The sequence below is a fragment of the Elephas maximus genome, chromosome 13, assembly GCF_024166365.1.
Source record: "Elephas maximus indicus isolate mEleMax1 chromosome 13, mEleMax1 primary haplotype, whole genome shotgun sequence".
Lineage (NCBI taxonomy): Eukaryota > Metazoa > Chordata > Mammalia > Proboscidea > Elephantidae > Elephas > Elephas maximus.
The window spans coordinates 72,589,846-72,612,869 of record NC_064831.1 but is presented as its reverse complement, the minus strand read 5'-3'; the positions used below and the strand labels follow the sequence as shown (position 1 = coordinate 72,612,869).

At 38.5% G+C, this 23,024-nt stretch overlaps 1 protein-coding gene across 2 annotated transcripts in view; it reads left to right on the top strand.

Moving 5' to 3' along the window:
- Nucleotides 1–23,024, top strand: part of ADAMTSL3 (ADAMTS like 3) — a 419,630-nt gene that overhangs the window by 298,608 nt on the left and 97,998 nt on the right. For both annotated transcript variants that reach the window (XM_049906188.1, XM_049852500.1), the window contains exons 18-19: nt 8,509–8,701; nt 8,813–8,992. In XM_049906188.1, the coding sequence (XP_049762145.1) occupies nt 8,509–8,701; nt 8,813–8,992 (373 nt within the window). The remainder of the gene's footprint in view (nt 1–8,508; nt 8,702–8,812; nt 8,993–23,024) is intronic.

Genomic DNA, 23,024 nt, shown 5'->3' with positions numbered 1-23,024 from the left:
CATCCAAGCAAAATAAGTTATTGACAAAGGAAAAACCCTGGGATAGGCATCAATTTCCATCAGCAGAATTGAGAGCTAGAAGGTGAGGAAATGACATTGGCACTGAAGGAAAAGAGCTTCAACACGATCCCATACCCATCTGGATGCATATCATTTACTTGTCAGTGCAAAGAAAGAATGTTTGACTTTACTACCACCTTTCCTCTCTGAGGAAAATACTTCAAAAAGAACACCATTGGACTCTCTACAAGGGTTTTCTTAATCAGAAAAAATAAAAAAGACGACTTCAACATAAAGATAAAAAGGAGGTAAATGTTCTTATGTGTGACACTTCTGTATTTTGTTAACTAAGTTTATTTCATATCTCTTCTCCTCAATAAGACTAGAACCTTAATATACTTTATTTCCAAACTCTCCCTCCTATTCAGTATATAATTGTTATCTAGAATTCATTAATATTTCATCGATTCATTTGTTTACACTTATTTCTTCTCCTTCCTTCTGGTTTTTTTTTTTTTTTTTTTTTAACTCTCTTAAAGGTCATTTTTCAATAGGTCTTTCCAGCTAGGGTTAAAAACGCTTATTCTTTATATACCTGAAATAGTTTATATCACCCACACTTTCAAAAGACAGTTTAACAAGGTATAAAATTATTTTAAGGTAGCATTATTTTCCTTTAGAATTTTGAAAAGTACTACTCCCTTGTATTCTGGGATTTATTGTTGCTGATGTGAACAATGATTTATTGTTGATGAAAAGTTACTATAATTGTTCTTCTTTTATGGGTAACCCATCTTTCCTCTCTAATATCTTTTAGAAGATGCCTTTTATCCTTGATGTTCTGCAATTTCTTAGTGAAATATCTTAGTGTGAATTTATTTTTATCTTATTTCAGTGGTTATAATGTTATTTATGTACTTTCTAACTAGCCCTTTATATATCCATTTGTCTGGATTTATATTCATCTGTTCTCTGTCAGCTTGTTTTAAATTATTTTATAGAAGTTTATACATATATATATATAGTTTAAAAACTGAAAGATCTACACCACTCCTCTTTGATTTCTGCTACCCAGAACCAGTCACTTTCAAGTCTTTTACTTATTTCTTTTGGTATTTACCTTCATGCTTTTAAGTAATATACTGCTATTTGCTGTTTCTCTTTTTAAAACGAAGATATTATTAATTGACTTCACAGTATGGAAGATAATTTTATTCTTACAAATTCACAAAAGCATGTACACACACACACACACAAAACACACACATACCACCCCATATACTTCACCTCTTCATCTTTCAAATATAGTTAATTCATGTTTTTATTGGATAAACATTCAGTGTTTAAATGTAATAATATATTGTACAGATAATTTTACTATGTAAATATTTTTACAACTGTGCAAGTGAGACATTTATCTGTGGTTAAATTTCCTTTTTTATTCAAGATTTATTTTCTCTGCAGTTGATAATTGCCTAAATTTTTTTTTGCTAACTTGGTTTTTATAATCTTAGCATGAATTTCTCCCACGTGGCTGTCAGTTTGTTGTACTGTGGGGGCTTGTGTGTTTCTGAGATGGAAGCTATGCCACTGGTATTCAAATACCATGGCAGACAGGTTTCTGGTGAGCTTCCAGGCTAAAACAGGCTAGGAGGAAGGACCCAGCAGTCTACTTCTGAAAAGAATTAGCCCGTAAAAACTTTATGAATAGCAGTAGAACACTGTCTGATATAGTCATATGCATGCAAAACTGGACAATGAATAAATAAGGAAGCCCAAAGAAGAATTGACACCTTTAAATTGTGGTGTTGGCAAAGAATATTGAATATACCGTGGACTGCCAAAAGAATGAACAAATCCATCTTGGAGGAAGTACAACCAGGATGCTTCTTAGAAGCAAGGATCATGAGACTACGTCTCACATACTTTGGATGTGTTATCAGGAGAGATCAGTCCCTGGAGAAGGACATCATGCTTGGTAAAGTACAGGGTCAGTGAGAAAGAGGAAGACCTCAACGAGATGGATTGATGCAGTGGCTGCAACAATGGGCTCAAGCATAGCAGCAATTGTGAGGTTGACACAGGACAGTTCTGTTGTGCATAGGGTCACTATGAGTTGGAACCGACTCGACAGCACCTAACAACAACAATGAACCATTAATTTATTCTCAAAATCTCTACCACTGTATAAATATCTCAGCATATGCAAATACATCACATATTCTATTTCATCATTTTCTTGGGGATACTTCTCTTGGAGTCTTCCGTCCTCCTGCTGTAAATTGAACTGATTGCTCTTTGGCTTGCTGAACAGCTTTTGCCTCCCTTCAGTATCTTTAGAGTTTCTTGAATCTCTTTTACATAGCATTCCATATATGTATATTACGTGTGTGTGTGTGTATAATTTCATGTCCCACGTCTTCCGTTCTCGGAGGTGGTGGTGGTGGTTAGTCACCATGATTTCAACTCATGGCAACCTCGTGTGCAGAGTAGAACTGCTCCATAGGATTTTCAAGGCTATAATCTTTTGGAAGCAGATCTCCAGGCCTGTCTTCTGAGACACCTGTAAATGGGTTCTAACGGCCAACCATTCAGTTAGTAGTTGAGTGCTTACCTGTTTGTGCCAGCCAGGACAGCCTTTCTTAGATTACTCACTATTTTTTTCTTGGAGCATATAGTCAAATAAGATTCCCAGTAAAGCTAGCAACTAAATACTTTGAGATCTTAGATATATGGAAATGTCTCATTCTACACTAATACTTTCGCTGAGTATTGATTTCAAGATTGGAAATCATTTTCCCTCGAAAAAGTTAAAAAGCATTTTAATTTTAACAGTACTGATGTTAAGAAATCTCTTGCCACTTGGAGTGCCCATCTTTTGTACTTGACCTGCTTTCGCCTTACTGTAAGATAATGGAGCAATATTATATGCTTTGGTGTGGTTTACTTGTATCTGTTGTGCTGGGAATTTGGGAAGTTTTTTAAGTTCTGGACACTTCTTCCATTTTGTGAAAATTTCTGGAGTTGTTGTTTTTTTCTCCTTGTTTCTGAATCTTATTGTTGAATGTTTGACTTTTCTGAACTGATCCTATTTTGTGTTTTTCTTTTACCTTTTCTTCCTACTTTTTGAGAGATTACCCCCATTTTAATTTTTAACTTTTCTATTGAATTTTTATTTTCAAGAGATCTTTTTGGTTTTCTGAAAATTCCTGGTAATTAGGGTAGGTAGGTAGGTAAGTAGTAGGTAGACAGAGAGACAGAGAGAGAGAGAGAGAGAGATCTAATCAACCTGTTTTTGTTTCATGGATACAATATCTTCTGCTTCTTGAGGTTACTGATTATGATATTTTAGTTTTTGTTCTGTTCCTTGCATTGCATCTGTTTTTTTTTTTTTCAGTTTTCCTTTATTCCACGCGTTTATTTTGTCTGCTATTAGAGGTTTTCATCAACTATTTTGTGATCCTTGACTATCCATTCATATGTAAGGATGAGGCATGAAAAAAGCAGATTGGAAGCTTTGTGTATATGGGGAGCATATTTTGGGTGGTAATTTTCACTTTAGAGTGATCTGGGTGGAATGTTTTGTAGAGAGACGACTCAGCTTCCTTTGTTCTAAGGCTAGTTTCCCCAGTGAGAATTCCTTCAGTATTTTGCCTGAGCGTGAGGAAGTGATAGAAGCCAAGCTGGCAGTGTTTACTGTGAGCCAAGTTGGGGGAAGAAGGCTGGTGGTCTCAGTATGTAGACCCTCGCTGAATCCCCGTTTTCATTTCAGTCCTCCACTTTTAACTATCCCTCGAGTCCTAAATTAACCCTCAGTATTTTTTTTATTCTGCTGAGTGTGAGAGAATAAATTCCACGCATGCCCAGATTGGTGAAAGGATTTGAAGTTTATATGGACTTCCAACTAATCCTCCTGCTTCAGGCTCAACTATTTCCCACTTTTAGAAGTATTTTGTGTCTCTGATTTTTTCACAGTTTCTGTAAGATGACTTATCTGGTTTCTGAACTTTGCTAACTACCAGCTTAGTTTTCAGATTCCTCCAGCCTGCTAAGTCAATCACCACTTTTCCATCTTCTCTCCTGGTTCCAAAACGTTCCTCCTGAATCTTCACTCACAATCATTTTGTCTATGGATATATGCCTTCCGAAAATCCCACTATTACCCCTTTACTGACTTTCTAGTGTTTTGTTTTATTCTTTGGAAGAGAACAGAAGTAAACACGTGTGATCAATCTGTCATGTTTCCTGCAACTCTAATAGCTCCTAAGAATTAAAAAAAAAAAAAAACTTGCATTAAAGTTTTTTCAGAATCTATGGAGACAAAGTGAAATGTATGTAAAGCCCTTAAAATGGAGTATGGGAAATAAGTGCTGTGCAAGTATTGCTGATAATATTTCTGTGTCTTTAAAAGAGAATTCTATCATTTGTTGAGTGCATAGACCATCATTCATGATGTTAATTTCTTTTCTCCTTTGAAATTTTTGTTTGACAACTCATATTGAATGAGACTTCGAGGTTTCTATCTGGAGGTTTTGTGGTTGCCTCCAAAATACCTGTCCCCAAGGTCCCCAGTTCAAAACCAGGTCTTATATTTTGGGGTCTCATCCCAAGAGCATATTGCACAACCCCTCCCAGAACTGGTTAGTAGCTTGACTCAATAGCCAGACTCAAGTTATTGCTGTTGCCTCGTGTCATCCCAGACAACCAATCCATACCAGCTGTACACAACTACAGTTGAATCTTTTTTTTTCTTTTTTTCCAGCCCTCACAGTTGAATTTTTTTTCCAACTTTCATTCATGGGTGAGGAAGTCCCACCCTACTCCTCCATTTCAAGAAGCGAGCCTAGCTCCAGTCATTCACCTCACTGTGGTGCTACTTATTTCATTTTCCTGCAGAAGTTGAAATTGCAGCTGCCATTGAAAGTTTCATGTCCTGAAGTCCAGTAAGCCAGGAACTTCAGTCTGCTTACCACTGCACGTTTCCACTGATACCTGGTCTACTAAGATTTTTATTCTGTGTGAGAGAATGTCTTTGCTTTTTGTTTTTTCTTCAACTGTTGTTGCCTTTTTTATTATTATTATTTTAACAGAGTTGAACTCAATTAGCTATCTTAACTAGCTCTATTATCCCCCTCCCCACTTGGCTTTTTTTAGATGTACTTTTTCAGACTAAGGAAGTTTTTTGCTTTTTTTTTTATCATGAATATCTGTTGAACTTTATAAAATGTTTTTCTGCCTCTTTTGAAATAGTTTTGGTTTTTCTCCTGTATCTTGTTAATGTAGTGACGTGCATTGATTTTCCAAGGTTGAATCTACCTTACATTCCTGGAATAAATCCTACCTGGTCACAATGTAATATTCTTTATGTATATCACTAGATTGTCAATATTTTGTTTAGGATTTTTACATCTGGGTTTATGAGAGACGTCAGCCTAAATGAGTTTGGAAGATTTTTCTCTTATATTTTCTGGAGTGTTTATTTAATGTTGGCATGATTTATTCCTTAAATGTTTAGTTGAATTCATCAAGGAAGCCATTTGACTCTGAAGGCTTTTGTTTTAGTTTTCCAATGTTTAAATTAAAATTTTAATTTAATAGAGCATAAGTTAGACTTTTCTCTTTATTTTGGGGTTAGTTTTCATAGAATTTTTCTAGTCCGTGTAAATTTTTAAATATATTGACATAATGTTTTTCATAAATATTTTTTAAATGTCTACGACATACCCCTTTTCATTCTTGACATTGTTAATTTGTGCCTTTTTTTTGTTTTCCTCATATGTCACATCAACAATTTATCAGTTTTATTAGTCTTTTGAAGAACCAACTTTTGGTTGTTTTCTAGTTCATCCATTTCCTTATTTTTATTGTTTCCTTTCTTCGGGTTTAATTTCCTGTTCTTTTTTTTAACCAATTGAAGAGGATATTTAGATTCTTCATTTTCAGCCTTTTTCTTCTTAATATATGCATTTAAAAAAAAAAAACCAAACCCAGTGCCGTTGAGTTGATTCCAACTCATAGCGATGCTATAGGACAGAGCAGAACTGCCCTGTAGAGTTTCCAAGGAGCGCCTGGCGGATTTGAACTGCTGACCCTTTGGTTAGCAGCCATAGCACTTAACAACTACGCCACCAGGGTTTCCATATGCATTTAAGGCTGTTGATTTTCTTCTTATCATGGCTTTAGCTGCATCCCTCAGGTTTTGGTATTTCATATTTTTATTAACATACAGTTAAAGAGTACTATCTAATTTCCATTGTGATTTATTTGACCTGTGGATAATTTAGACGATTATTCCATAATTTCTAAATACTTAGGGATTTTCTAGTTTAACTCCACTGTAGTTAGAAAACATAGTCTGTATTACCTCAGTCCTTTGATTAATTTGCTTCTATTTTATTTAGGATTTATACATCTACAATTATATGTGAAATTTATATTCTTTGTGTATATTACCTTTGTCAGATTTTATGCTCAGATTTTTGCTAGCTTCCTAATATGTATTAAAATATTTTTATCTTCTACTTTGGAGCATTATAAATAACATGAAAATTAACCTGTTTCCTAAAAGTTTGTAGGAACTCAACCACAAAATAGCAGAGTCCAGTCCCATTCCTGAGCAGAACTTTTTTAGTTTCCAAAGAAGTTATCTATTTCACCAAGATTTTTAAATGTATTATTAAATCCTTTATACATTTTTATTAAAGTTTGTCTTCTTGATATGCCAGCATTTTTAGAGAAATAGTTTAAGTTTTTTAAAAATCTTAAAATTATGTTTGTCAGTTTTTCTTATATCTAACGCCTTTTGCTTTATACATATTTATACTTTTTATCCCATCCCCAAACTTTTGTAATTATTATCTCTTCATTGTGAGTTATTTTCTTCATAAAGTTTTACTTTTTGTCCTATTATGTCTGACATATTTAAATATACATGTATTTTAAACAAATATATATTAGTATATTTTCCATTTTTTCTGTACTTACACAATTAAAACATAATAAAAAATTAGAAATGAGGAAAAGTCACTTTTAGGTAAACACTAACAACTTTTTTCTGAGAATGAATGCTTATTCTAAGAAAAATTGGAGGAAAATCCCTGTAAGAATAAAGAAAATAAAAATCCCATCACTTAGAAATCGTTGCTGCTAACATTTTGATGCTTAATTATTCAGATTTTTTTTTCTGCATGCATTAATAAATACACAAAACACAATTATACTCCACAAGCTGTTTTATGGCCTGATTTTTCTTTTCTAATAAAAACATATCATGAAAGTATTTCTAGGTACATAGTTACACAAGTTCTTTATTCTTTTAATGGCTGCTAGCATTATGCTCTATGAATGAACAGTAAATTTGTTTTGTACCTTATTGTTAAACATTTTTGTTGTCTCTTCCCATTTTGTAAAAAAAAAAAAAAAAAATTATTTTCCTGTTACAAACTACTCTGGAGCAAACATCCTTTTATATACATTTTAAGCATTTAAACATTATTTTCTCATAATATATCTCTACAGTAACTAGGTAAAAATCCATGCTCTCTAATAATTAAAAATTTGTGAATTAAATATGCATAATGTACAATTTTTCACCTACCAGTTGTACAGAGATTTTTAAAATAATATTCTCCAGCATTGGTATGGGTGTGGGTGGGAAGCTAGGTACTCTCATACGTTTTGGGTGGGAGTATATATTGGGCAAATCTTCCTTGAAGACAACTTGGAAATATGTACCAAAAGCAGCTGCCCCGGTTTTCCATTTGTACAGATGTTTCATAAGAAAACCTGATTTTTCCAAGATCTTATTGGAAATGAATTACATTATATGTATGCTGTAAATCCAATTCTAACATAAAAGAATTTTTTTAGGGACATTCCAAATAATGTATCCAGGTGCCCAGAAGATTTCCCAAAATGTGCTTTTAAGTATTTTAAATTTATTATGACACATGTATAAATCATCATTGCCTTGGGGTTCTATTCAAAACAAAATCAAATTTTTTTTCTTGATATATGGTAGCAGGACAAGCCTGGTAGAAACCTGCTTCTTTTTACTCTGGACCTTCCCAAATGGGCAAGATTTTGAAACACTCCTGATATTTCTTGTTTTAAATGTTATATTTCTGTATTTGAGTTGCATAAGTTGATGGAAACACTATGACTCTAGGACCTTTATAAACCAAATAAAAACCAGTTGCTGTTGAGTTCGTCCAACTCATGATGACCCCATGTTTGTCAGAGTAGGACTTTGTAGGGTTTTCAATGACTGAGCTTTCATAAGTAGGTCACCAGGCCCTTCTTCCAACATGTCTCCAGTGGACTTGAACCTCCAACCTTTCAGTTAGCAGCAGAGCACACTAACCACGTGTATACCCAGAGACTTCAGGACCTTTATACAAAGTGTGAATTCTGGAAGTCAAGAGAAGAACTTGGAATTGTTCCTGTTCTGATTGTCACACATAATCCCATTGGATCATTCAACTTTCCCACTTATATTTTTTGGTATAGGTGGCACACGGGCTCCTGGGGACCCTGCTCAGCTACCTGTGGCGTTGGAATCCAGACCCGAGATGTGCACTGCCTGCACCCTGGGGAATCACTTGCCCCTCCTGAGGAATGCAGAGCTGAAAAACCCCATGCCTTGCAGGCATGCAATCAGTTTGACTGTCCTCCTGGCTGGCACATTGAAGAATGGCAACAGGTATGGCAGATGGGCCCCCGTGGCCTGGCACAATTGTGAAGAACACTGCACTGCCCTCACACAGAATGGGCCATGCGGGTCTCGTTGACTTGTCTCCTCCTGTCTCCTTAGTGTTCCAGGACATGTGGTGGGGGAACGCAGAATCGAAGGGTCACCTGCCGGCAGCTGTTGACAGACGGCAGCTTTCTGAATCTCTCGGATGAATTGTGCCAAGGGCCCAAGGCATCATCTCATAAGTCCTGTGCCAGAACAGATTGTCCTCCACATTTCACGGTGGGAGACTGGTCAGAGGTAAGGGCTGTCCTGAACTTCATAGTTCCTTTTGTGTCCCTTCTTTGTTTCAGGTTCTAAATATTTCCCCAACAAGATCAGGGCTGGGACCAGGCTGGGAGGAGGGGGGAGTAAAGCAATGAGGGCAAAACTTTTAAGGAGGCCCTCACCCTCAGGTGCTCTAGTCCAGACCCTGCACCAGGTGGTTTGTTTGCAGTTTTTACTTGATGTCTTAGTTTGCTAGCACTGCTGTAACAGAAACACCACAAGTGGTTGGTTTAAAGAACCAAAATTCATTTTCTCACAGTCCTAGAGGCTGAAAGTCCAAATCAGAGTCTCAGCTGTGTGGATTTCTTCCTTGTCAGTAGCCCGGGTATTCCTTGGTTTCTTGGCTTGGAGACGATTCTCACATGGCATCTGCTTTCCCAAATATGTGTATGCATGTCTCTGTGTCTATGCTGCTCTCTCTATATAACTCAGAAGTGATTATGTTTAGGACCTATCCTACACTGGTAGGACTTCAAATTATCAATTATATCTTATTTGATTGCATTATGGAAGGTCATCACATTACATTAGATTAGATTACATCTATAGGTATAGGGGTTCGGATGCCAGCACATATTTTGAGGGGACTCAATTCAATCCATAATACTCGGTATTATTTAAAACTGTACTCATTCATCTCTCTCCCAAAACCTACCCTCATCATTCGCCCTTCTTTTGGAACTATCAGAATCATAATATCCCAGGATAGACTCAAAACTAGTTTGATTCCTCTCTTCCTTACATCCCTTCATAGTGAATTATTTGTTAAGCCCTGTCATTTCAACTTCCACAACACCTTTCCATATCTTTACTTCCTCTGTTCTATTGATAAAAAAAAAAAAAACCCTGATAATTTAGCCCTTTATCAATTCGAGCTTGAATTATTGACAGTAAGTCGAATTCTAGTACATCATGTCAGTGCCAGCAGGACTTGACAGAATCCAGTGATGATGCCTTCTTTTTCAGGTGGGGGAAGATCAAACCCAAATAGCTTAAATACGTTGCTTAAGGTCCCACGGATGGCAAAGTAGCAATCTATTCCTTTTGACTTTATTCCAAAGGTTCTCTTTGTTATATTACACTGCCCGCCTGATCTCCCTGCCTCTGTATTACTCTTCTATCTCCAAACCATCTAACACCCCCATAGTATTCCCACCAGGGTTTCCATCAAGTCCCCTGCTTGCTTAGAATCTTCAGTAGGTCTTGTTGTTGCTAGCAGCCACTGAGTTGGCCCCCAACTCATGGTGACCCCATGCACAATGGGATAAACACTGCCCAGTTCTGCACCATCCTCATAATTGGTTACAGATAGGAACATCGGTAATCCAAAGGGTTTTCACTGGCCAATTTTTAAAAGTAGATCACCAGGCCTTTCTTCCTAGACTGTCTTAGTCTGGAAGCTCCGCTGAAACCTGTTCAGCATCATAGCAACATGCAAGTCTCCACTGACCGATAGGTGGTAGCTGTGTGTGAGGTGCATTGGCCAGGAATCAAATCTGCGACTCCCACAAGGAAGGCGAGGATTGTACCACTGAACCATCATAAGTAGGTCTTATAGCCCACAAAATCAAGTTAATGTTCCTCAGAGTAGCTTTCAAGACCTTCCTTTGGTTGATGGTGCTCTATTTTATTCCACCTCTATTTTCAGTATTCTTATCCCAGCCTTTTGCTCCAGTCTTGCTACAGCCTTAACATCTGTAGGCTGAGGTTTTAGCAGATCCTGAAGCAGACACTTGAGGTGTGTTATCAGTGTCCTTCAACCTCCAGTCACTGCTACCAAGTGTGTATCTTCTGCAGGGAGAGAGACAGCCTCAACATTAGAAAGAACCTCGAGAAATAAAAAAAAGAATTAAGTTCATTCTCAAATTTCCCTGAGTTTTAGGGTCAGAGCTAGACACAGTCTCCACCTCACAACAACCCTGGCAAGCAGATGTTTTCTCCATTTTTATAGATGAGAAAACAGAGATTCATTCAGATTAAGTAACTTGCCCATAGGCGGAGCTAAGATTCCAACCAGAGTTGATGTGACCCAAATTAGTATAAAAGGTATATGTGCCTTACATGCAAGAGCAAAGTCTTTGAGTCAGCCATTCCTGTGCTGAGATCCCAGCTCTAGTGTCTACAAGCTTAGTATCCTTTTTCAATATACCTAACCTTTCAGAGCTCCCATTTGCTTTTCTCTAAACATGATGGCTGTAGTGAGGATAACATGCAATATTAGATATGTGTCTTAGTTATCTGGTGCTGCTGTAACAGAAATACAACAATGGGGTGGCTTTAACAAACAGAAATTTATTTCCTCACAGTTTAGGAGGCTGGAAGTCTGAATTGAGGGTGCTGATTCTAGGGGAAGGCTTTCTTTCTCTGCCGGCTCTGGAGAAAGGTCCTTGTCTCTTTGAGTTTCTGCTCCTGGGTGATCTGCATATGACTTGGATCTCTCTTCCCCCATCTCTTTCCTGCTCACTTGTTTAATCTCTTTCATATCTCAAAAGAGATTGATTTAAGATAACCTTACACTAATCTTGCCTCATTAACATAACAAAGACAACCCACTTCCAAACGGGATTATAGCTACAGGCATAGAAGTTAGGATTTAAAACATGTATTTTTGAGGGACACAATTCAACCCATAGCAATGTTGAAACACTTAGCAAAGTGGGCTAAGTGAGAAAAAGTCCACATTCTTCTGGCCATAGGTTGGATTGATAGTATTCTGCCTACAAATTCTTCAGCTTTATGTTTTTCCTGTTTTAGCTATTATCTTAGGGTGCTCTAAAGAAACAGAACTAGTCAGATTGATTGATTGGTTGAGTTACTGCAAAGGATTGCTCACAGAGTTGTGGGGGCTGGCAAGTCCAAAATCTGCAGGTCAGGTGACAGGCCGGAGACTTCTGCACGCTTGTATCCCAAGATCTGCAGGTCAGGCGATGGAAGGAGTGTGAGTGGAGAGAGAGCAACTTCTGCCAAAATATCTATTTATAATTTGGAGGTACAGCACTACCTAAGGAAATTCTTTTCAATTGATTGATTGATTATGTTACATTATGGAAAGTGATTACATTACATTAGATTACATTATGGAACAGCAACTAGACTAGGTTTGGCCAAACCGCTGGGACCCATAGTCTAGCCAAGTTGACCAATAAAATTAGCCATCATAACTGTCTAGCTCAATTAAGTGCTAATATTTTAAGCCTGTCTTGACTGACAAGTTTCAGGTCATGGTTCTCATCCAGGCCACTAAAGCTCTACTTAAATGTTAACCCAAATCCTCAGAAAATGCACAAGAAGTAAGATAACCCAATATCTCCAGGGCGTGCAGAGCAGTAGTAGTCCTAGGATCCAGCAACAATGTCCCACTCCCTCTGTCCAACTCATAAAAGCCAGTGCCATTTGCCAAGACTCTCTGCCTGCAAAGTCAGTGACATGAGAGACAAGAGAGCCGTCTCCTCCTACAGCCAGGGCCTGAACTAAAAGAGGTTGCTGCCCCAGGTGAAACAACCTCCTTAGGCTAGGGATGAAGAAGGACAGGTAGAGGTCTGCTCCGGAGAGCTCTGTGTACAAAAGTTGGTTTGCTTTATTTCCCCTCCTCTGTACATGTGAAACAGAGGCCCTAAAGCAGAAGCACTATTTATGATCCAGCAGGACAGGAAGAGATGGGCAAAGATGTTAGAAAGGGTGCAGTGAAGAGGGCTGGGTAGGATAGCAGGTAAAAAAGTAGGGAGTATTTATTCCTGTCACCCCACTAAACCCTAAGAGTGAGGTCTTACCAATCCCTTCTCTAGAGGAGAAGAAGGATCCATGTCTCCATAATGTTAGGGACAGAACTACAGGGAGAGAAGCACCAAGCATTTGTGGGGAGAACTTGGCATTGTGAATGCATTATCTTCTTGCTACACTAAGTGTGGCCCAGGGACCAGGCACATGGACGTCAACTGGGAGCTTGAAAGAAATGAAGAATCTCAAGCCCAGTTCCAGACCTAAGGAATCAGAATCTGTATTTCAACAAGATCCCTCCAGAGGGTTGTTATGCACACTACAGTTTGAGAAGCATTTCTCTATTTGCCCCTCATCCTCGTGTGGGTTGCTTAGCTCTTAAATGTCTCCAAGGTAGGGATGGCTCTGGGTAATGACTTCTTTGAGCAAGTGCTGCCCTAACCCAAAGGGAAGAGGCAAGAAAAGGTAAGGGCAGGGAATGGGCAGGGTTGCAGAGAAACCAGGTACTTTATTTCTGGATGTAGCCAGGGAGCACTTAGAACCATTGCTAAGTTCTAAATTACGCTTCACACTACCACCATCATCGGTCATACTGTGGTGGCTTGCTTGTTGCTATGATGCTGGAAACTGTGTTACTGGTATTTCAAATACCAGCACAGTCACCCATGGTAGACAGTTTTCAGCGGAGCTTCTAGACTAAGTCAGATTAGGAAGAAAGGCCTGGTGATCTACTTTTGATAATTAGCCAATGAAAACCTTGTGGATCACAACAAAATGTTGTCCAATATGGCGCTGGAAGAGGAACCCCCTAGTCTGGAATGCACTGAAAATGCACAGCGGCTGCAACAATGAACTTGAACATACCCACACTCATGAAGATAGCGCAGGGCTGGGCAACCTTTCGTTCTGTTGTGTATATGGTCACCGTGAATCAGAGCCAACTTGATGGCAATTGTTATGGATTGAATTGTTTCCCCCCCAAAATGTGTGTCAACTCAGCTAGGCCACGATTCCCAGTATCATATTGTTGTCTACCATTTTTTTGATCTGATCATCCTATGTGTTGTAAATCCTAACCTCTATGATGTTAATGAGGCAGGATTAGAGGCAGTTATGTTAATGAGGCAAGACTCAATCTACAGGATTAGATTGTATCTTGAGTCAATCTCTTTTGAGATATAAAAGAGAGAATGGAGCAGAGAAGAGAGGGACCTCATTACCACCAAGCAAGAAGAGCCAGGAGTGGAACGTGTCCTTTGGGGTCCCTGCGCTGAGACGGCTCCTAGACCAGGGGAAGATTGATGATAAGGACCTTCCCCCAGAGGTGACACAGAGAGATCTCCTGGAGCTGGCGTCTTGAATTCAGGCTTCTAGCCTCCTAATTTGTGAGAGAATAAACTTCTGTTTGTTAAAACCATCTGCTTGTGGTATTTCTGTTATAGCAGCACTAGATAGCAATTAACAATAACAACAAAATGCCCCATTCTGCTTCTCTTTTCTCCTTTCCTCTGAGAACAAACAGCCCCTTTCACAGTTCCATTCTGTCTCCTGGAGCAAACTCTGCCCATTGGCCTTTTGGAGTGGAGACTGGTCTTGACGCCACTGTTCTCACCTAATAACTAAATTTGCAGTTGGCCAGTTATATACCACTGTGACACCCTTTGTCATGTCTACTCGTGCTTGCCTTTGTATCTTTGCTCTTGTTGTTGCTCTCAAATCCTGGGCCCAGTTCTAGGCTTCCCTCCTCTGTGAAGCCTTCTCCTCCCTAAAATAATATAGCATTTCCCAGATCTAACTCATCATGACTCTAATTTTTATTGTTTTTCAATGGGTAGCTATTTTGCAAGCATCCATATGGTCTTGCCATCTAGTCTCTTTGACCGATGGCCATGAGATTCCTGACAGGTCCTTGGGCCCCTACACATCTCTGAGCAGGTAAATACTCTCCCTCAAGAGTGTTTGCAGAGTCAGGGGAAAGGCAAAGTGTTGTTGAAGTCGTGATCTTTAGAAAAGCTCAGGACTATGAACACAGGAGAGGCAAATCATTCTTGGAAGGGTTTTTGCTGAGAGAAACAAGAGGAAAGGAGATGAAAGAGAAGCTTACCCAAGTGCACTGGGTTGGACTTGAGGCAGGTCAGTTTCCAAGGCAACCATTCATCAGGTCAAAGAGCAAGTGCAGGCACACTCCAGGAGGTCAGCCAAGCTCAGTCATGACACCCTCCAGCTCCCAACTAAGAACACATCTCCAGGAAATCACCACCTGGCATGAAGTGCAGGTATCCACACACACACACACACACACACACACACACACAGGAAAGCAGAGCCAGCCTTGGCCTTGGAAACCGAAGCTGGTGTTCAGACTCAGGATCAGAATATGTTGCATGGCAGTTTGGGTTTCAACTTGGTTCAGCTTCTCTCTTGTTAGTTGAAATTTCAGAGTTGCTTTGTTTTGGCAGAGACTCTGACATCAAATTGCCACCCTTCCCTAAAGCTTCCTGCCAGACTGGTCTCTCTGCCATGGGATGGCTCACTTGGGGGCAGCTGTCCATTTTGTGGTTCTGGCCTCTAACCCTGGACATAGAATGGCTGGGGAGCCATGCCAGAATTTCCATTCCTCATTGGGCCAAGCCTCTTGGCTTGCAGCTGGAATGGTTGCTTTTCCCAACACTAGCTCTATTCATGGAGTGTTTGGGCTTTGTTCATTCACTGGTTCATTAGATCTGAACCAAGCCTTAGGTGAGAAGAAAGGGCTTTTAGTTCTTACATGGTTTTTCAATTTATAAGAAGGGAACATTGACTCATAAATGGGGCATACTTGCCAAATGGTGAATCTCTGTGGTTCATATATCCCATGCAGCCTGTTTTGTGGTTCCATCCCTTGCCTGAAAGCCAGTGGCCTTTCCTCATTGTTTATCCTCTCTATTCCGATGGAACATTTGATTCTTTTGTTTACTTTCATCTTTCTCCTTCGTGGTGTTTCTTGGCGTCTTTTATTTTTCCTACTTATTCAACTGGGGTCATTGGTAGTTCAGTGTTAGAATTCTCACCTTCCATGTGGGAGACCCAGGTTCAACCAGTGTACCTCATGTGCAGTCATCACCCACCCGTCATTGGAGGTTCATATGTTGCTATGATGCTGAACAGATTTCAGTGGAGCTTTCAGATAAGATAGACTAGGAAAAAAGTCCTGGTGATCTACTTCCAAAATCAGCCAAGGAAAATCCTCTGAATCACAACAGTCCTATCTGCAGCCAATCATGGGTATGACACAGGACGGGGCAGCATTTTGTTCCGTCATGCATGGGGTTGCCATGAATCAGGGCTTACTCGACAGCAGCTAACAACAACAACTTATCTAACTACATACAGCTTTTCTGTTGGCTTGACTTCTTCCAGATTCCCAAAAAGCTCAATATTAAACACTCTGATTTCCATCTCTGCATTTTTCCTCTGTAATTGACCCTGTTTCTAATCTTTTTTCTAACTTCTGAGGGTGATTCTTGTCTCCAGAGTCTTTCCCTTGCTCTCCAGTACCACATCCCGAGCTCTCCACATAGGGTATAGCTCTATGCTTTCATCATGGGGAAAACATTGGGACAACCTCTTCACCCTGCCTTCAGTCAGCTCCCCACCTCACTTCCTGTCTTTGTCAGTGCCCCACCATCTTTACAACACTTTTCATCATCTATGACTTCTTCATCTCCTGTATTCACTTACTTATACCTGCCAGTTCTTTAATTTTTGAAAAATATCTACATGTTAAATGAAGAGGAAAAGATATCTATAAAGGAGAACTATTACAAACAACAACAAAATATGTCAAAGATACATGGATTTTCAAATATGAAGTTCTAGTTTTCAGTAGGTTTATTAATCCTTGCTCATGAAGGCAGGAATGTGTTGGAGTTAGTTCATACCAGCCTGCAAGAACAAATTCTGCATATCTCTTCCCAGCTCCATGACCAGTGACATCATGTGGTAACTTGAAATCAGCCATGATGAGACTATTTACACCACAGAAATTGGCAAATATTACAATCAGGGCTCTTTCCCCCAAGAACCTGTTATGAAATATTTAGCAACACATAATTGCATTGAAAGGGTCATTCGCATACACACACACACACACTCAAGCAACACACAGAGCTTGAGTGTAGCTTCAGCTTTGATGGTGCTTAGATGAAAACACCCTGAAGAGGTTTCAATCTCTGGACTCTTTTATGTTTTTTTACAAAGTCCAGTAAACTTGGTTGGGCATCTCTGAGACCACTTTTATCTTCCATAATTGGTATTTGGTTGGACCAGGAAATATATGATCTCTGGATCCTTTCTATTGATCATTTATCCCGCAGAGTTACTTTAGTCTTGATCCGGGATCATCGATCCAAATGGGATACATTAAGTCTTTGTCCATACGTTCCCTGTGTGAATAAAAGAATATTCCAGCTCTCAAGGTCTGTACTAAAACCTACGTTTTAATATTTCCCTTTTTTATGGTATTAATTATGAATTTCATATTACTAATCACTATCTAGATACCTACTCTTCTACTTGAATGATAGTGTCTTTTTTTTAGACTTCATATGACTGATTACTCTTATATTTGACTCATTTAATATATACCCAGTGCTTTAAACTTCATACACTTCTATCTGTACATGTACTTGAGAATCAGTCACATAATCACACATACACACACATACACACATGCACACTGAATATGCATTATTTTCCTGACTAAACTGTAGAAGCCAGAAAGCAAAGACCATGTCTTCACATGTCTGTATCCCACTTGGTGCTTGGTAAACACTTGAGTGAAAAAAAAAAAATTATAAAATCTTCTTCTAAATTGAATATGCCTGTTGCCACAACCCAGCATCCTCAGTCTTTCAATCAGCAACTTTTACTGAACCTGCTATGTTGGTTACCCCAGACACCAGGAATCAGAGACAGCCAGGGCATCCCTCAGTGTGCTCACAGCTTAATGAGCCAGTCAGAAAAAAATGTTCACAGTTGCAAAAAGAGTCAATAAAAGCACTACCACCCTCATACACTCCCCTTTCCTAAAAGTACCAAAAAAAAAAAAAAACTTTTATTTAAATATTACCATAGGAAAAGAGAACTGGAATCAAAACCCATGCAAAGATACCATAAAATAAAAATACCAATAGCATAATAACATAATGCAAATTTGACTTCAAAGTAGATGAAACTATAACTTACTATTATAAAATGAGCTAAAGAAATTAAAAAACTATAGCAACTTAAATCAGAAGCAGAAAAGCAAAGAAATGAGATAAATAAATAACAAGAAGGAATGAAAATATAGCTGACAGGGTTTGGGAAAGGATTGTAAAATTAATTTTAGAAAGCTCAGAAATGTAGACTACATTAGAAGGAATGCAAGAATGACTAGACAAAGAATGTACAATGAGGGAAATAAAATAGAAAAAAATGAAAAAGAATCCAAGAGAAATAAAAAGGATTAAAAAGTGATAGACATAAAAGATGAGAAGACAATCCAACAAATATATATAATCAGAGTCCTCAGAGAAGAAAACCAAACCATGTAACAGAACAAAACTATAAATAAAATAAGACTCAAATCACCAAATTGAAAGGACACACCATGTACCTGGAAAAATTGGCCAAGGATGGTCAGTTTCAAGACATAGTCTACTAAAACTACTGACTTTTAAAGATTAAAAAAAAAAAAAAATTATTTGTGCATCTAGGCAAAAGGGCCAAGTCACTTAAAAGAGAAAGAAAATCAGGTTGGCACAGGCTTCTCAACAATAACACCTCATACTAGAAGACAATGGAGTATCAACAACAAAAAGACAAACAGTCCAGTCAAAGAATGTGCAAAGGACATGAACGGACACTTCACCAAAGAAGACATTCAGGTGCCCAACAAATATGTGAAAAAAATGCTGGTGATCATTAGCTATTAGAGAAATGGAAATCAAAACTACAATGAGATACCATCCAACTCCTTCAAAAATTGCAATGACCCAGACCTTCTGTTGGCCCAGGACAGGAACCATTCCTGAAGCCAACTCTTCAGACATGGATTGGACTGGACAGTGGGTTGGAGAGGGATACTGGTGAGGAGTGAGCTTCTTGGATCAGGTGGACACTTGAGACTTTGTTGGCATCTCCTGCCTGGAGGGGAGATGAGAGTGTGGAGGGGGTTAGAAGCTGGCGAAATGGACATGAAAAGAGAGAGTCGAGGGAGAGAGCGGACTGTCTCATTAGAGGGAGAGTAATTGGGAGTGTGTAGCAAGGTGTATATGGGTTTTTGTGTGAGAGACTGACTTGATTTGTAAACTTTCACTTAAAGCACAATAAAAATTATATAAAAAATTGGAATGAAATGAAAAAAACAAATGCTGACGAGGTTGTGGGAGGGTTGAAAGAAGCTCTTATACATTGCTGGTGGGATTGTAAAATGGTACAACCACTATGGAAAACAGTATTGTGCTTCCTGAAAAAGTTAGAAATAGAATACCTTATGATCCAGCAATTCCACTCATAGGTATATACCCTAGAGATATAAGGGCAATGATATGAATAGACATATGCACACCTGTGTTCATTGCAACATGATTCACAACAGGAAAAAATGGAAACAACCCAAGTGTTCATCCATGGATGAATGGATAAACAAATTGTGGTACATCCATACCTCAGAGATACTGCAGGTTTGGTTCCAGACTACCACAATAATACGAATATCACAATAAAGCGAGTGACATGAATTGTTGGGTTTTATGGTACATATAAAAGTTAAGTTTACACTACACGGTGGTCTATTAAGTGTGCATTATCATTATGTCTAAAAAAATGATGTACATACCTTAATTTAAAAAATAATTTATTGCTAAAAAATGCTAACCATCTTCTGAGCCTTCAGCAAGTTGTAATCTTTTTGCTGGTGGAGGGTCTTGCCTCAGTGTTGATGGCCACTGACTGATCAGGGTGGTGGTTGCTGATCGTTGGGGTGGCTGTGGCGATTTCTTAAAATAAGACAACAGTGAAGTTCACCACATCAACTGACTTTTCCTTTCATGAAAGATTTCTCTGTAGCATGTGATGCTGTTTGATACCATTTTACCCACAGTAGAACTTCTTTCACAATTAAAATCAGTCGTCTCAAACCCTGCCACTGCTTTGTCAACTGTTTATATAATATTCTAAATCCTTTGTTGTCATTTCAACAATGTTCAGAGCATCTTCACCAGGAGTAGATCCCTTCTCAAGAAACCACTTTTGTTGCTCATCTATAAGAAACAGTCTTACCCATTAAAGTTTTATCATGAGATTACAGCAATTCAGTTACATCTTTAGGCCCCACTTCTAATTCTAGTTCTCTTGCTATTTTCACAACATCTGCATTTACTTCCCCCACTGAAGTAACTTTAACCTCTCAAAGTCATCCATGAGGGTTAGAATCAACTTCTTCCAAACTCCTGTTAATGTTGATATTTTGACCTCCTTCCCTGAATCACAAATGTTCTTAATGGCATCTAGAATGGTGAATCCTTTCCAGAAGGTTTTCAGTTTAGTTCACCCACATCCATCAGAAGAATCATTATCTATGGCAGCTGTAGCCTTGTGAAATGTATTTCTTAAATAATAAGACTTGAAAGTCAAAATTATTCCTTGATCCATGGGATGCAGAATGGATGTTGTGTTAGCAGGCATGAAAACAGCATTAATCTCCTTGTACATCTTCATCAGAGCTCTTGAGTGGCCAGGTACATTGTCAATAAGTAGTAATATTTGTAAAGGAATCTTTTTTTTTCTGAGCAGTATGTCTCAACAGAGGGCTTGAAATATTCGGTAAACCATGTTTTAAACAGATGTGCTGTCATCCAGGCTTTGTTGTTCCATTTATAGAACACAGGCAGAGTAGATTTAGCATAATTCTTAAGGACCCTAGGATTTCCAGAATGGCAAATGAGCACTGGCTTCAACTTCAAGTCACCAGCAGCATCAGCCCCTAACAAGAGAGTCAGCCTATCCTTTGAAGCTTTGAAGCTAGGCATTGACTTCTCCTCTCAAGCTATGAGAACCCTAGATGGCATCTTCTTTCAACTTTTTTCCTGCAGCTTCCTCACCTCTCTCAGCCTTCATAGAATTGAAGAGAGTTAGGGCCTTCCTCTGGATGAGGCTTTGCCTTGATGTTGTGGCTGGTTTGATCTTCTATCCAGACCACTAAAACTTTCTCCATATCAGCAATAAGGCTATTTCACTTTCTTATCATTCATGTGTTCACTGGAGTAGTGCTTTTAATTTCCTTCAAGAACTTTTCCTTTACATTCATAACTTGGCTAACTGTTTGGCAGAAGAGACCTGGCTTTTGGCCTGTCTTAGCTTTTGACATGCCTTCGTCACTAAGCTTAATCATTTCTAGCTTTTGATTTAAAAAGAGATGTGTGACTCTTTCTTTAACTTGAACACTTAGAGGCCATTGTAGGGTTATTAATTGGCCTAATTTCAATATTGTCCTGTCTCAGGGAATAAGGAGGCCCAAGGAGAGGAATTGAAACAAGGTCAGTGGAGCAGTCAGAAAACACACAATATTTATCCGTTAAGTTCACAATATTATATGGGCATGGTTCATGGAGCCCCAAAATAATTATAATGGTAACATCAAAGATCACTGATCACAGATCACCATAACAGATATAATAATAATGAAAAAGTTTGAAATATTGTGAGAATTACTAAAACATGACACATAGACATGAAGAAATGGCACCGATCAATAGACTTGCTTCATAGAGGTTGCCACAAACCTTCAATTGGTAAAAAACACAATATCTGAAGTGCAATAAAGTGAAGCACAATAATACAAGTATGCCTGTACATTCATATAATGGAATACTGTGCAACTATAAAAAATAATGAGGAGTCCACAAAACATCTTATAGCATGGATGAATCTGGAGGACATTATGCTGAATGAAATAAGCCAATCACAAAAAGACAAATATTGTATGGTCCCACTATTATAAGAAGTCAAGAATAGATATATACACAGAAAGCAAAGTTCTTCCATAGTTACCAGGGAAGGAAGGAAGAGGGAGGAAGAATCACTTTCTAGATAGTAGATAATTGTTACTTTTGGTGATGGGAAAAGCAATCCCAAATATGGGTGAAGTCCGTACAACCTGACCAAGATAAATAAAAACACTAAGAAGTACACGGGAAACAGGGACAGTTTCAGCAAGTGCTATAACATATGCGGTTTTGCAGCAACAGTAAAAACAACAAAAAATGTATGTGGTTACATAAGTAGCTGTGGATGCATGTATGTGTATAGGAAGGCATATGCAAGTAAATATGCCTGCATGTATAGGCGTATCTGTAGGCATATGTATATATGTGTTTGTGTGTGATGTACATATATTCACACATACAGTAAACCACATAGGGAGCACAGTTATGGAGGCTTCCTAGACATATCCAAATAACTCATGGGATTGGTTTACTGAGTTAAAAGGCTTAGAACCGTAGTCTTGGGGGACAGCTTAGTCAGTTGGCGTAACATGGTTCACAAAGGTAATGTTCTACATCCTAGTTTGGTGAGTAGCATCTGGGGTCTTAAAAGCTTGTGAGCAGCCATCTAAGATACAACTATCAGTCTCTACTCATATGGAACAAAAAAAGAATGAAGGAAATCAAAGGCCCAAAGAAGAAACTAGTCCGTGGGACTAATAGCCCACACGAATCACAGCCTCTTCTAACCTCAGGTCAGAGCTAGATGGTGCTCAGCTACCACTACCGACCATTCTGGCTGGTCTGACACAATAGAAGGTCCAGGATAGAATGGAAGAAAAATGTAGAACAAAACTCAGATTCCTAAAAAAATGCCAGACCTACTAGACCAATAGAGACTAGAAGAACCCCTGAGACTATTGCCCTAAGAACTTGGAATGGAAGGTATTTCAGGAGGTCACCTTTCAGCCAAATAATAGATTGGCTTATTAAATAATATCACCTGTGAGTAATGTGGTCCCTTAAACAATTAACTATCTAAGACCAAACGGTCAACATTTACCCAAAGCAAAGATGAGAAGGCAAGAAGGGGCAGGGAAGCTAGATCAAAAGAAACAGAACAAACAGAATGGAAATAATGAGAATGCTGACACATTGTAAACATTGTAACCAGTGTCATAGAGCAATTTGTATAAAGATTATTAAAGGGGAACCTAATCTGCTATGTAAACTTTCACCTAAAACACAATAAAATATTATTTAAAAGAATAAGATGACAA